This window comes from Danio rerio, chromosome 19, assembly GCF_052040795.2.
Source record: "Danio rerio strain M-AB ecotype USA chromosome 19, GRCz13ab, whole genome shotgun sequence".
NCBI lineage: Eukaryota > Metazoa > Chordata > Actinopteri > Cypriniformes > Danionidae > Danio > Danio rerio.
Genome location: NC_141039.2, coordinates 28,713,413 through 28,726,429, shown reverse-complemented (window position 1 = coordinate 28,726,429; position 13,017 = coordinate 28,713,413). Strand labels below are relative to the sequence as shown.

Sequence of the window (13,017 nt, the reverse complement as noted above, 5' to 3'; positions counted from 1 at the left end):
TCATGATGTTCCTTATGAAATTGAAAATAGTCACATCAATATTTCGCTGGAAGATTTCAGTGACTGAACACCATTTCCCTGCATATAACCCATTTGTAAAACAGCTTTGCGTAACTAAAATGTAAGTGTTAAAGCATAATATTCCCTATCTAAAGGAAATACTTCAGCCATGGTGTTATTCTTCCTCCTGCATGCAAAAGTAACTCCAAAATTGATTCAGGTTTTAAAAAAAGTTTTGATTGAGCATTTGTTTTTATCTCTGTCACTTGTGTTCATGTGATCGTAGCTCTGGTGAACACGCATCTGTGTGAATGGGTGCAGAGATGTTTTTTTAATTTTTTTATTTAATATTTAATTGGTTAAACATTTTTTTGTCTTATGCCTTACCCAGAATATAAAAATACGTATAAACACATTCAGATTATTTACTTTAATCATTACTATTGGAATGTGAAGAGACTTTCAACCAGTACAACAAAACACGTTTCTGAAGACAATCACCTACTGCACCTTTAATGGACGCTGGTGAATGTTGTAGCAAATACATTGTTTAACCAATAGATGCCATCAAACAACCATTTAAAACTATGTCACTGAATATTTTTCAAAAATAATGCACTTTAAATGAAACATGAACTTTTGTGTGTGAATTGTTGAATCACTAATTGAAAATAAATATGATATGTTGTATAAGATGTTAGATTTCTATATTTAGCATTATTAGCAACAGTAGCAAATATAATTTTTCATATTGAGTATTTTACTTTTTCAGCTGGTTCTTTGTTGTTTTTTATTTATATTAAAATGACAGGTTTTAAGTTCTGTTTGTTAAAATCAATAGTTTTTTTGCAGTAATATTTTTTATAAATGGAAAGCAAATGACATGTCTCCTCCCATTTTTGCTACCATTTTTGACTCAAAAACCATAGTGTGTTCTGAATCATGAGATTTGTGATCCGTTATACCGCTAATTTTTAGTATATCTTCCTTTGTGTTCAACAGATGAAAGAAACAAACTAAACAGGTGAAACTAGAGGAGGGTAAGGGAATCATGACTGAAGGTTAACTTTTTGGATGAATCCCGCCACATGTTTATAACAGCAGCCATCTAGAATACGTCAACTACTTGAGGAAAAAGTTTTATTGGTAATTTGTCACGACTGAGTCATCTTCAGACATAAATGATCACAGAAGTCCATGTACAGTATTTCAATACTTGCATATACTTTTTAAATAGTTGTACATGAATATTAAAAGATTTGCTAAAAGTCTCAGTAAAGACATAGTAATGTTATAAAATATTTATTTTCCACTTATAAACAATAATATCAATAATAATAACAATAATATCATTATTATTAAAAAATAATATTAATAAGAAATGTTAGAAAATTAGAATGATTTTTGAATGTTGACACTAAAGACTGGAGTAATAGTTGCTAGAAATCCTGCACCGTTCCTTTATTTTACAATATATTTTATTTAAAGGTGTCCTTGTTACAGTATTCATGTAACTACTGAGTAATAATAATTGCACATTCTTATGGTAAGGATAAGATTAGAATGTGCGTTAGGTTTAGGGTTAATTACATGCAACTATGCATAACTAACTGTTATGCGCATGGAACATTGCAAGAAGGACACCTTAAATGTAAAATAATCAATTTGTACAAAAATCAAAAAACAATAATCAATGTTCTAACTGTATATTGAATCAAATAAATGCTTCATTTAAAATTATTAGAAATTTTACCAACAACAAACAGTGGCAAATGTTACAATACAAAAACAACAACACCAACAAAAACAAAGGCTAATATTATAATTCATATTTATAATTATATTAAAATAATACAAATGAAATTTCACAAAATTGTAATACAATACGCCTGCTTCATAACACTAAATGTTCCTCACCTTCTCCATTGGATTCCATACGTGAAGCTGTATTGACTGTGTCACCAAACAAACAATAACGAGGCATCTTCAAACCCACCACCCCTGCACACACAGGACCTGCACACACACCCACAGGAATAATAGTCAAAGGATTTTAAAGAAGGGTACATCAAGTGCATCACTCCAAAATTCTAATAAATAAATATGAGTGAATGAATGTTTCCAATTTTGTATACAATACATTGTTGTATTTAATTAGGCATAATATACATGAACATATCCCTGCACCATCACAATGTAGATATTAAAAATGTTTGGTATATTTAAGTGAAGGGCAGATTTACAGCTCATGAGGCTAATGTGTGACCATGGACCCCAAAACCAGTCATAAAGTTCTTTAAAAAATCAAAATAAAAAATTGTTGATGTTGATGTATACATTATCTGAAAGCTGATTAAATAAGCTTTCCACTGATGTGGTTTGTAAGCACCAGACTATATATGTCTGAAATAAAAACAAAATGTCTTAATTGAACATGATCTGTACTTAATATTAAAGACTGTTTGGTATTAACATAAAATTTGCATCATTTTGACAAATTTGTCACACAAATACGCATGTACTGTAACATAAGATGGTTTTGTAGGCTAGGGTCAGATTTTACGAAAACAGCCTTTAAAAGTGTTGAAATTCAAATCTACAGGCACAAATTGGTAAAATGTGACATAAGAAACTCTTAAAGGAGGATTTTTGTGGCTTTCTTCACTTCATGGAAAACCAAAAAGAGCAAAATCTCAATTTTGACAGGTGTTTTTGTTCTCTGACTCTGAAACTGTTGCTGATCCTCACCGCTGTGGATGCCGATGCGCAGACGGAGCTGCAGGTTTGGTCGGTGGCGGATTCTGAATGAGTGTACGGCCTCCAGCAGAGCCAGAGACATGCGGGCGATCTCACGGGCGTGCAGTTTGCCGTTCCTCACGGGCAGACCTGACACCACCATATACGCATCGCCGATGGTCTCCACCTGGGGGCGCCACACAAAAACACATTATTCCCCTTGTGGAAAACAAGCGTGCTTAATTCAACAGATATTAAAAAGAACATGGCATTATATTAATAAAAATAAAAGCTGCACATTTTTGTAACTAACTTTGTATTTACTAGTTGTAATTAAATTGTAGTTGCTATACTTTATGCAATAAAGCAGAAGAGTACATGATACTTTATAGTTTTAATACACTGTATGTATATAACCATGTAGGGACTAATCGACTAATTCATTACAGCATGTGCTTCATTAGCAAATTTATATTTGTTTTATTTTTAGTATGATTACTTATTTATCATGAGCAGATGTGCCATACGATTCATATTTTTTTAAAGTGCATAGATTATACTTATCAGCCAGTATAAGCTTATTAAACATACTTTTATTTAAATTACAATTACAACACTACATTTGCACACTGCATGTGCCTAATAAAAGTTTAAACAAGAACACAAAAATGACATATATCAGTTCATTCATTCATTCATTCATTCATTCATTCATTCATTCATTTTCTTTTCAGCTTAGTCCCTTTACTAATCTGGGGTCGCCACAGTGAAATGAACCGCCAAATTTTCCAGCATATGTTTTACGCAGCGGATGCAATTCCAGCCGCAAACCAGCACTGGAAAACACCCATACACTTGCATTCACACACATACACTACACCCAATTTAGCTTATTCAATTCACCATATAGGGCATACATGTCTTTGGACTGTAGGGAAAACCGGAGCACTCGTAGGAAACCCAAACCAACACAACATACAAACTCCACAAAGAAATGCCAACTGACCCAGCCGGGGCTCGAACCAAAGACCTTCTTGCTGCGAGGCGACAGCGCTACCCACTGTGCCACCATGTCAGCCACATACATATATATATATATATATATATATATATATATATATATATATATATATATATATATATATATATATATATATATATATATATTGTTTAAAAAACATACACACACACACACACATATATATATATATATATATATATATATATATATATATATATATATATATATATGTGTGTGTGTGTGTGTGTGTGTTTTTAAACAATATAGTATTTTACAATTATTTCAAGGTGTTTTTTATTTTATTGTGAAAATATCTAAATAAATGATGTAGAAATTATTTTTTCGATTTTCATAGATGGTTTCATGGCTTACTGGCTTACTGTTTTCTGTTGAGCACAAAAGAAGATCATTTGAATAATCTTGAAAAGCAGTGGCCATTGACTACTACTGAAAAAAACTCTATTGATGTCAAGGTCTACTGGTGTCTAGTATTTTACAAAATAACTCTTTTTCTGGGAGTAAATGATTAAAAAAATAATTTTTGGGTGAACCATCAAAATAAAAAGTTACAGTTCATCCGGAAAGTGAGGTCAATTCATCCGGAAACCTGTGGTCAATTCAGTTGATTGGACATGATTTGAAAAGGCATACACTTGTCTATAAGGTCCTAGGGTTGACAGTGCATGTCAAAGCACAAACCAAACATGAGAACAAAGGAATTGTCTGTAGACCTCCGAGACAGGATTGCACAGGCACAGGACTGGGGAAGGTTACAGAAAAATGTCTGCTGCTCTGAAAGTTCAGGGGATTTTTGACCATTCCTCTTAGCAGTACCTCTACAGCTCTATCAGGTTGGATGGAAAACAGTCATTGTCCTGCTAAAAGATGAACAGTCGCCTCAGTTAGAGGACAAGAACACTCTGAAGCAGGTTTTCATTAAGGACATTGCTGCATTCATCTTTCCCTCTCTCCTGATTAGTCTTCCAGTTCCTGCTGCTGAAAACATAATCCTGCCCACAGCATAATGCTGCCACCACCATGCTTCACTGTGATGGTATAAGTCTGGTGATGAGCGGTGCCTGGGTTTCTCCAAATGTAATGCCTGGCATTCACTCCAAAGAGTTCAATTTTAGTCTCATCAGACCAGAGAATTTTGTTTCTTATAGTCTGATAGTCATTCAGATGCCTTTTGGCAAATTCCAGGCATGGAGTGGCTTCCGTCTGGCCACTCTACCATACAGGACTGATTGGTGGATTGCTGCATGGATGGTTGTCCTTCTGTAAGGTTCTCCTCTTTCCACAGAAGAAAGCTGCAGCTTAGACAGAGTGACCATCAGGTTATTCATCACCTCCCTGACTAATGCCACTTTCATATGTGGTCTTAAATCAGACACAGATCTGATGTTTTGCAATGCGACCGCAGTGTAAATGGTTATGTCGGATTTTATGTGACTTTTACACAATCTTTGAACGACATGCGTCATCATTCTGTGCTGCAGACATCATCTACCCCTCAGCAGCACAGTAAAATAGCACCCAGGGCAATTACAGTACCACAGAAAGTTGGTTGTTGATGTTGAAAAAGATTTTGAAGGCATAACTGGTGCTTGTTAACTAATCTGGATAACGATTGAGACACGGGTTGATCGCGAAGCTGAAAATTGTCGTGGGTGTTGCGGATGGGGGATCTGTGTGCAAAGGAGGAAGATAACTTTCTCTTCGAGAGAAAAAAAGGGCAGGTGTTGGAGCGCCCAAACGACCCTTCTGCACATGTCTGCTGTTTATAACGAAGTAAAATTAAATAACTCCGCAAACGGAGATAAACCAACTCTGCCTTTACAGCTCAGCCAGCGGCTGCTTATTAACCCTTGATGAGTTAACTACTCCGGTGATCAGAGCGCCACGCACAGCACTTGTAATAAATCACAAACGATCATTTTTTTTTTTATCACAGGAGACTTATTTTTGGTCTCAAATGCTGAAATACAAAGTAGTTGTAGCAGAACAATCATTTACAGTTCATAAATTGCAGCACAATTTTCTGTGAAAAGGGTAATAATTATATAAGCATGATCTGACAACGTGCTTACTCATGCAGAACACACGTGTGTGGATAATTAGACATTTTGTGCTCTCTGTAAAATGCACTTTTGCGCATGCGGGTCAGTTTAGGACCAGGATCTGTTCACATGAACAGCCATGCAAAAAATCAGATCTGAGAAAAAATCTGATTTGAGCACTAAGCCTCGCAGTGTGAACGTAGCCTAAGGCCCTTCTCCTCCAATCACTTAGCTTCGATGGCAGGCCAGCTCTAGGAAGAGTCCTGGTGGTTTCAAGCATCTTCCACTTACGAAGGATGGAGGCCACTGTGCTCATTGGAACTTTCAGAGCAGTAGAACATTTTTCTGAAACCTTCCCCAGCCCTGTGCCTTGAGACAATCCTGTCTTGGAGGTCTACAGACAATTCCTTTGTTCTCATTCTTGGTTTGTGCTTTGGCGTGCACTATCAACCCTGAGACCTTATATAGACAAGTGTATGCCTTCTCAAATCATGTCCAATCAACTGAATTGACCACAGGTGAACTGCAATTAAGCTGCTGAAACAAGTCAAGAATGATCAGTGGAAACAGAATGTAGCTGAACACAATTTAGAGCTTCATGGCAAAGGCCTTAAATACTTATGTACATGTGATTTCTCAGCTTTTTTATTTTTAATAAATTTGCAACAATTTCAAAAAATCTTTTTTTTACATTGTCATTATGGGGTATTGTGTGAAGAATTTTGAGAAAATAAATGAATTTTATTTATTTTAAAATAAAGCTGTAACAAAAAAAATAAAAAATGTGGAAAACGTGCTATGAATACTTTCCGGATGCACTATATATTTAAATATATATTTTTTAACAAGTATTTTTAAACAACCTACCTTGTATACGTCGAAATTGTCAATGATTGCATCAAAGCAAGTGTAGAGATCATTCAGCAGCGTCACCACCTGTGACAGATAATTTAACACAAGAGTCATCTATTTGAACTCAGTAATGCACTTGTGACTGTTCCAGTAAATGATAAATTAGCTTGTAAAGGTGGGCACACACGGTACAATCCTTTTGCTGTTGTATTAACTTGGATGCGTTTTTATTTCTATCAGGAGAAGTTGTGTGGAAATATTTGACACTCATATGGCTCAGCTCATATTGAGTGAGAGGAACTTTTTATTTCTTAGAGCTTATGATCCTTTTTAAACATTTACAAATAACGTTCGGGAGTTGTTAGCTTGAATTTGTGGGGTATATGCGGTTGAATGATCCAATATCAATTTATCTGAAGTTGACCAATAGGGAGGATAAGTAGTCATGAGAAGGATAATAGTGAACGCAGAGTTATCAGAGATAGTTTTCAGTGGACTAGGCTTTATAACTGAAACACATGAAATGACTAGACATTCTTGTGCTATATACACTGTTAACGATTTTTGTAAATTACACAGTATTTAACTGTAATATGAACTCTGTTTTACTGTAGCACAGATATGTGGTATTTAACAATATTTTAAAGTTTATTCATAAATTTATTTTCTTTTAGGTTAGTCCCTTTATTAATTAGGGGTCGCTACAGAGGAATGAACCACCAACTTTTCTATATGTTTTACACAGCAGATGCTTATCCAGCTGCAAATCAAGTACTGGTCGCCGTATTTTAAAGTTTTAATGTGAAAATGTCTGTAGATTTTAAAGTAAAGATTTACAATACAGAAAATACATCCAGCAAGATCAATAGTGTTGTAATTGAAAATACAGTAGTTTTGCTGTAATTTATTTAGAGTAAGTTAATAATGAACTGCGCAAGTAAGTTTCTGTAGATTCTACAGAAAATTGTTAACAGTGTATGTATAGGAAGGATTTTTATATCATATCAATAGTTGTAATGGAAGAGAAAAAGAGAGAGATTTGCTTTAAAAGTAATGTCTTCCTCTGTCAATGTTATTGGTGCAGAATTTCACACGGTTGCTTCAAAATTCTCCAGGTCATAAAATTGTGCCGTATATCACTTTGTCCTCATGACATATGATCTTCCAAGCATTAGAATTGGCACCGTGTACATCTGCCTTATTTCATTCTGTTTGTCTCCTTGAGGAGTGTTTGAATGCTCTGGGCTTTCTGACCTCCATAGGCGTGCTTTCAGCGGATAACGCTGTGAAGCCCACAATGTCACTGAAGTAGATGGTGACAGAGTCAAAGGCTTCAGCCTGAACCATCTCTCCTCGCTTCAGCTGCTCGGCCACTGAGCTGAAACGAAACACACACACACACACACACAGACGCAGGCACGCACACAGTCACATACACACCTGTGAAAACACATCTTCAGCTGAAGAAAATAAATGCACATCAAGTTCTATGAACTATGTAAAACATCCTGTTCAAAATAACAACCCTGAATCAGTACAAGAAGCCTATAATAAGTGTTTATACTTTAGACCTGTTGAGACAGATTTGGCAGAGATTACCATAAAATTGAAGTTGTCACACTAAGTGAGAAATATTGAACATGGAAACAAGTCAGCATGCAAAATCAACAGCTTTAAAAACAAACTGACTGAGAATAGAGCAAAGTCTGCAAGCAAAGAGGGGAAGAGTGATAATTGAAGTAACAAAATAAGAAAATAAAGTAATAAATCCTGAATCAACATGATTCAACCATTTTGAGGTGACAAAAAGTTTGAGATCTGAAAGAAGAGCTGCTTGAGTCTTATAAAAATTGTTCTTTGAAAAAGCAATAGCAGGTGATGAATAAATAACTGATTTGACGATGCTTCACTAAATAGTACTGCCTGTTTGCATGCAGTAATTGCTGTTATTAGGCTATAGCATTTGTCGGTAATTGATGTATTCAGTCTGGTGTTTTTAAATATTTCAACATGGTAATGAGGTTCTATCTGAGTGATTTTAACAATGATTATGAAGATCTTACTGGTGACAAGGCTCTACCATGATATGGTATATGGATGTCAATGTTGCTTAAATTTTATTACAATTAAATTCAGAGCATTTGTACCAATTTGACAGATCGTCTTGTTTTATTGAAAATAAAAATCTGCAGCATGTCCTCAAAATCAGGAAAAAAGAACCTGCTTCATGATTTGATATCTTATCATTACTGATATAATTTACAATCACCACAAAGAACATGCAGGAAATAAATACATTTGTTCTACTGTAATTTTTAAATTTTGACAACAAAAAAGTAGTTTAAAATAATAATTAGCTAACTAAAAATGTTATTGTGAGTTTTCTGTTGGGCATTCATTTCATTATGCAATATATTTTGGGGCTTCCAACAAAGTGGCAACATACCGCTCTCCCTCATGAAGCTAATACTATTGTTGAAACTGCAATTGATTGAAATTCCATTGTCCTGGCTCCATAATAGAGCACATTTCTATTGAACTCAATGTTAAAATGGCCAACTTTACAGCAAACAAAAAGGTGTTTAAATTATTACCATCATGACAACTGTGAGGGGGTGCATTTTTTTTTATAACTCAGCCATTTCGTTTATGTTAAGTTATATTAATCTGCATAATTACTTGAATGACAGCTAGGTCTCGCTGGTTGCCCTCACGTCACTTCAGCGTATTCTTACTGATTAGCCGCTGAATAAACATCTACATAGCATTTTTGTTTTGTTTTATGTGGCTTTACACAGTCAATTGCCTTTTTGGAATTATTTCCTACAATTTTCAAATAACATGGCATGCTGTGCACTTAATTGTGTTCACAAACCATTCAAGTGACCTCCATTTCCCAGGTGAGTAAAATTATATTATTCTATAACATCTCTATAAATGTATTTGTTTTATTTAAGATCATTTATCATTTACAATTTCTTTAGAACTTGAATGCACTCCAGAATCTGACAGATTGATTAGCTGTAGGGTCTAGAATAGTCATCTGAAACGTTGCCATACATTGTTTTGTCTGGATTTCATCAATAGCCTTGCATTTACTAACACAGACTATATTTGAAGTATTTAGAAGTAATTTGGCCTTTCTTCCTGTATAAAAACATCATAAGAACAATGTTTAGTGGCTCAATGTGTTACAACTGTGCTTTTAAAAGACTAAACACTTTGTTGATATAGTGCACAACCAAGCACATGTGGTCAAAACACAAACGAGTCGCAGGTAATGAAGTATTAAGCGTTTCTCCCAAATAGCGTTTCTCCGTGCTTCTTTACCCTTTGATGGTAACCCTCGTTTGGCACAATGATATGCAAATAAAAAAGGAAACGGTTGGCCACGCCCACTTGTAGCTTTATTTGCACTTTAGAAACCAATGGGTGACGTTACGAATACTTTGTCCATATGCTATGCTTATGAACAATTTTTGAAATAACACTTATTGAAATATTTAAACACAAACAAACAAATAGAAAACAAGAAACACATGCATAAATAAATGGTTTTAAAAATAAAAGTGGTTTGTAAATTTGCATACTTTAGACAGAGAGACAGTATGCACGCGCGCACACATAAATTATCCCAAAGGACATTCATGCATGATGTGTGTGGGACTCACTGTGGGAGAATCTGATAGAGCAGAGCTTCAGCTTTTCGTTTCTCCTCATGGTACGCCTGTGTCCTCTCCTCCACCAGCTCCTCCAGGTTATTGGCATATTGCTCCATACGGGACAGGAGGTTATCCAGAATATTAGAGCCGTATCCACTGAGGGCAAAACATAGAAGGAGAGGCAGGGAAATGAAGTGTGAATCTGTGTCTGACATGTGAGAGGGCTGAGCATGCAGGTTTCCATAAGCAGGTCAGCATATGTCTCCACCCCAAAAAATATAATAAAATAATCAATTAATTAAATAAATAATTTTTTTTTCTACATAATTAAAAGTTATTATACAAAACTATTATTATATTAAAGTAAACTATTATTTATTATTTGTATTGTATTATTTTATTTTTATATCAATAAATGACATTTTATAAGAGCATTTTTAAAACTGTATAACTTACACAGCTAAATAGTGCCAAGTATCTTTGCAAGTCTGAGGTAAACTAGCATTTTACATGATCTACAAATGAACCTTTAAATTCAACCAAAAATGTTGACGTTCATATAATTTGTTAAGTCAATTAAATTCCTGTGTGTGAAATGATGATCACTTGAATGTGTGTGTGTGTCATGTACCAGTTGTTCTTGCGGAGCAGTACTTTAATCTGGCTGAAGTCTGGCCTCTCGTTGACGTCCTCTGACCAGCAGCGCAGCATCAACTGTCCCATCTCCTCACTGTGACTCTGAGGACACAGTAGGGGACGCAGGTATGGCCAGCGGCCCTCCACCACACGTTCGATGATCTCTAAAACACAGAACCTAGTCAAAACATGTAACAAACAGTCCCTCCAGGATTTCACGGGATATTTTTATCGATTTTTGTGGCCTAAAAAGACTTTTCTTTCTCATTCTTTTCTAAAGAACTGTGTCTATATTTGTAACAGTTCTTGTGTTTTTAGCAGTGAAAATATACACTGAAAACAATATGGTAAAATTTGCAAATCATGGAGAGAAGCAAGCAGGAAACTTAAAAAAAAAAAAAACGTTTTACAAGACGTAAAGATACGACTTCAGTGTCTCCAGAATGTGTCTGTAAAATTTCAGCTCAAAATTCACATTAGATTGTGCCTATTTTGGTCTCAGAGCAAAATGAAGCTGTTTTTTTAGCCTGTGTCTTTAAATGCAAATGAGCTGGTTCACCCCGCCTACCATTTCCACATGCATGTCTGCTTCTCATGCGGTATGTCAGATAAACAGCAGTCAGTGACAGAGGCAGACATGGATGAAGCAGAAGAAGTTAATTTTAGGTATTTGTGGCAGAGCTTATTCAAGCTTTTCTCAGCCACACACAAATGCCATTACAAGGTTCGTAGTACACACACACACACACCCACTCCCTGGCACTGTTTTTTTCTCCTCGTAAACAGCTGTACTGACACTATGCGGCAGTGGTGATACCGGGCATCTATGAGTAACACAGCGGTTTCTCCTGCTCTGTGGACATGTTTATATACATTACTACAGAGACACATTAATATTTGGGAATCAGTCTGGACTCTCACCTTACTTATTGTGAGCATGTTCAAAATGTCAACAAAAAGCTGAAACAAAAGCTGTTTGTTTATGCAAAAATTAGGACAAGTTTGTCTTTTTCTGTGTCTGAAAACGATCTTCATGCCTAAATCTTGTCTGTTGCTTGTTTGGTCACTCATAACAAATGATATCTTGGAGCCAATAGCTAGACTGTACAATCAGGCCTATAAGATCAACAAGAGACTTTCTGGATGGACACATTACTGATTTGCTCTATCACTCTCCAATGCTTTATCATTTCAAAATTACATTATGAACACAGGGGTTAAACTGTACAATCAAATTTTAAATAGTGCTACCTCAGCAGCCCTTTGTGCTTTGACACCAAAACTTAATACAAGGACAGATCGTTTCACCAGATCTGCAACAAATGGATGTTTGGACGGCTTAAAAAAACTGTTATGTACAGAGAACTTTCTTTTATATATTCACAAAAGCCTGGAATAAGATCCCACAACATCTAAAAACAATACTAACACTGGGACTTTGAAAAAAGTCGTCATTTAAATGGTCAACTATTGCTGTAGCCACTATGATAGTAGCCTGTCTATCTTCATTTTGTATGTTTGGTGATTGTTTGTACTGTTCTCATGTTGATGGATATGTTAAGGGTGTCTGTATGTTTTTATGTTCCGCAGAGCAAGAACCTGCTGAAAAAACAGCATTCATGTTGAGTCAGGTTTGATTATCTTTTAATCTTTTCCTGTTTAAAAACTATCAATAAATTCATCAATAAATAATAATAAAGGTCTGTCAAGCAATTCGGTGGGTGGGGGAAAAAGTGACTTGTTATGTTTATATCAATCCAATATGAATGTGGACAAACTATACTGTATCTACACACAGTTCTGTCCAAAAGATGATTTTGATTTCGCATCATAGGTGCCCTTTAGGTGTTTACATCTCAACCCTTTAAAAGCTGCTGTATCAGTGGACACAGGAAGGAATTTTGAAAGCAAATTAACAAACAAAAATGTAATCAGAAAAATTATGACAAATTATTTTAATCAAATACTCTTTAAAGAGCCCCTATTATGGGTTTTTAAAAATGACCTTCCATACAGTGCGTAACACAACTCTAAGCAAATAAAAACATTC

At 35.2% G+C, this 13,017-nt stretch overlaps 1 protein-coding gene across 5 annotated transcripts in view; it reads right to left on the bottom strand.

The window, feature by feature from the left end:
- Positions 1–13,017, bottom strand: part of npr1a (natriuretic peptide receptor 1a) — a 238,772-nt gene that overhangs the window by 4,299 nt on the left and 221,456 nt on the right. For all 5 annotated transcript variants that reach the window (XM_087294615.1, XM_087294617.1, XM_087294616.1 and 2 more), the window contains 6 exons: positions 10,963–11,131; positions 10,341–10,487; positions 7,924–8,047; positions 6,685–6,753; positions 2,749–2,923; positions 1,918–2,016 (listed from right to left, as the gene is read on the bottom strand). In XM_087294615.1, coding sequence (XP_087150741.1) covers positions 1,918–2,016; positions 2,749–2,923; positions 6,685–6,753; positions 7,924–8,047; positions 10,341–10,487; positions 10,963–11,131 — 783 coding nt within the window. The remainder of the gene's footprint in view (positions 1–1,917; positions 2,017–2,748; positions 2,924–6,684; positions 6,754–7,923; positions 8,048–10,340; positions 10,488–10,962; positions 11,132–13,017) is intronic.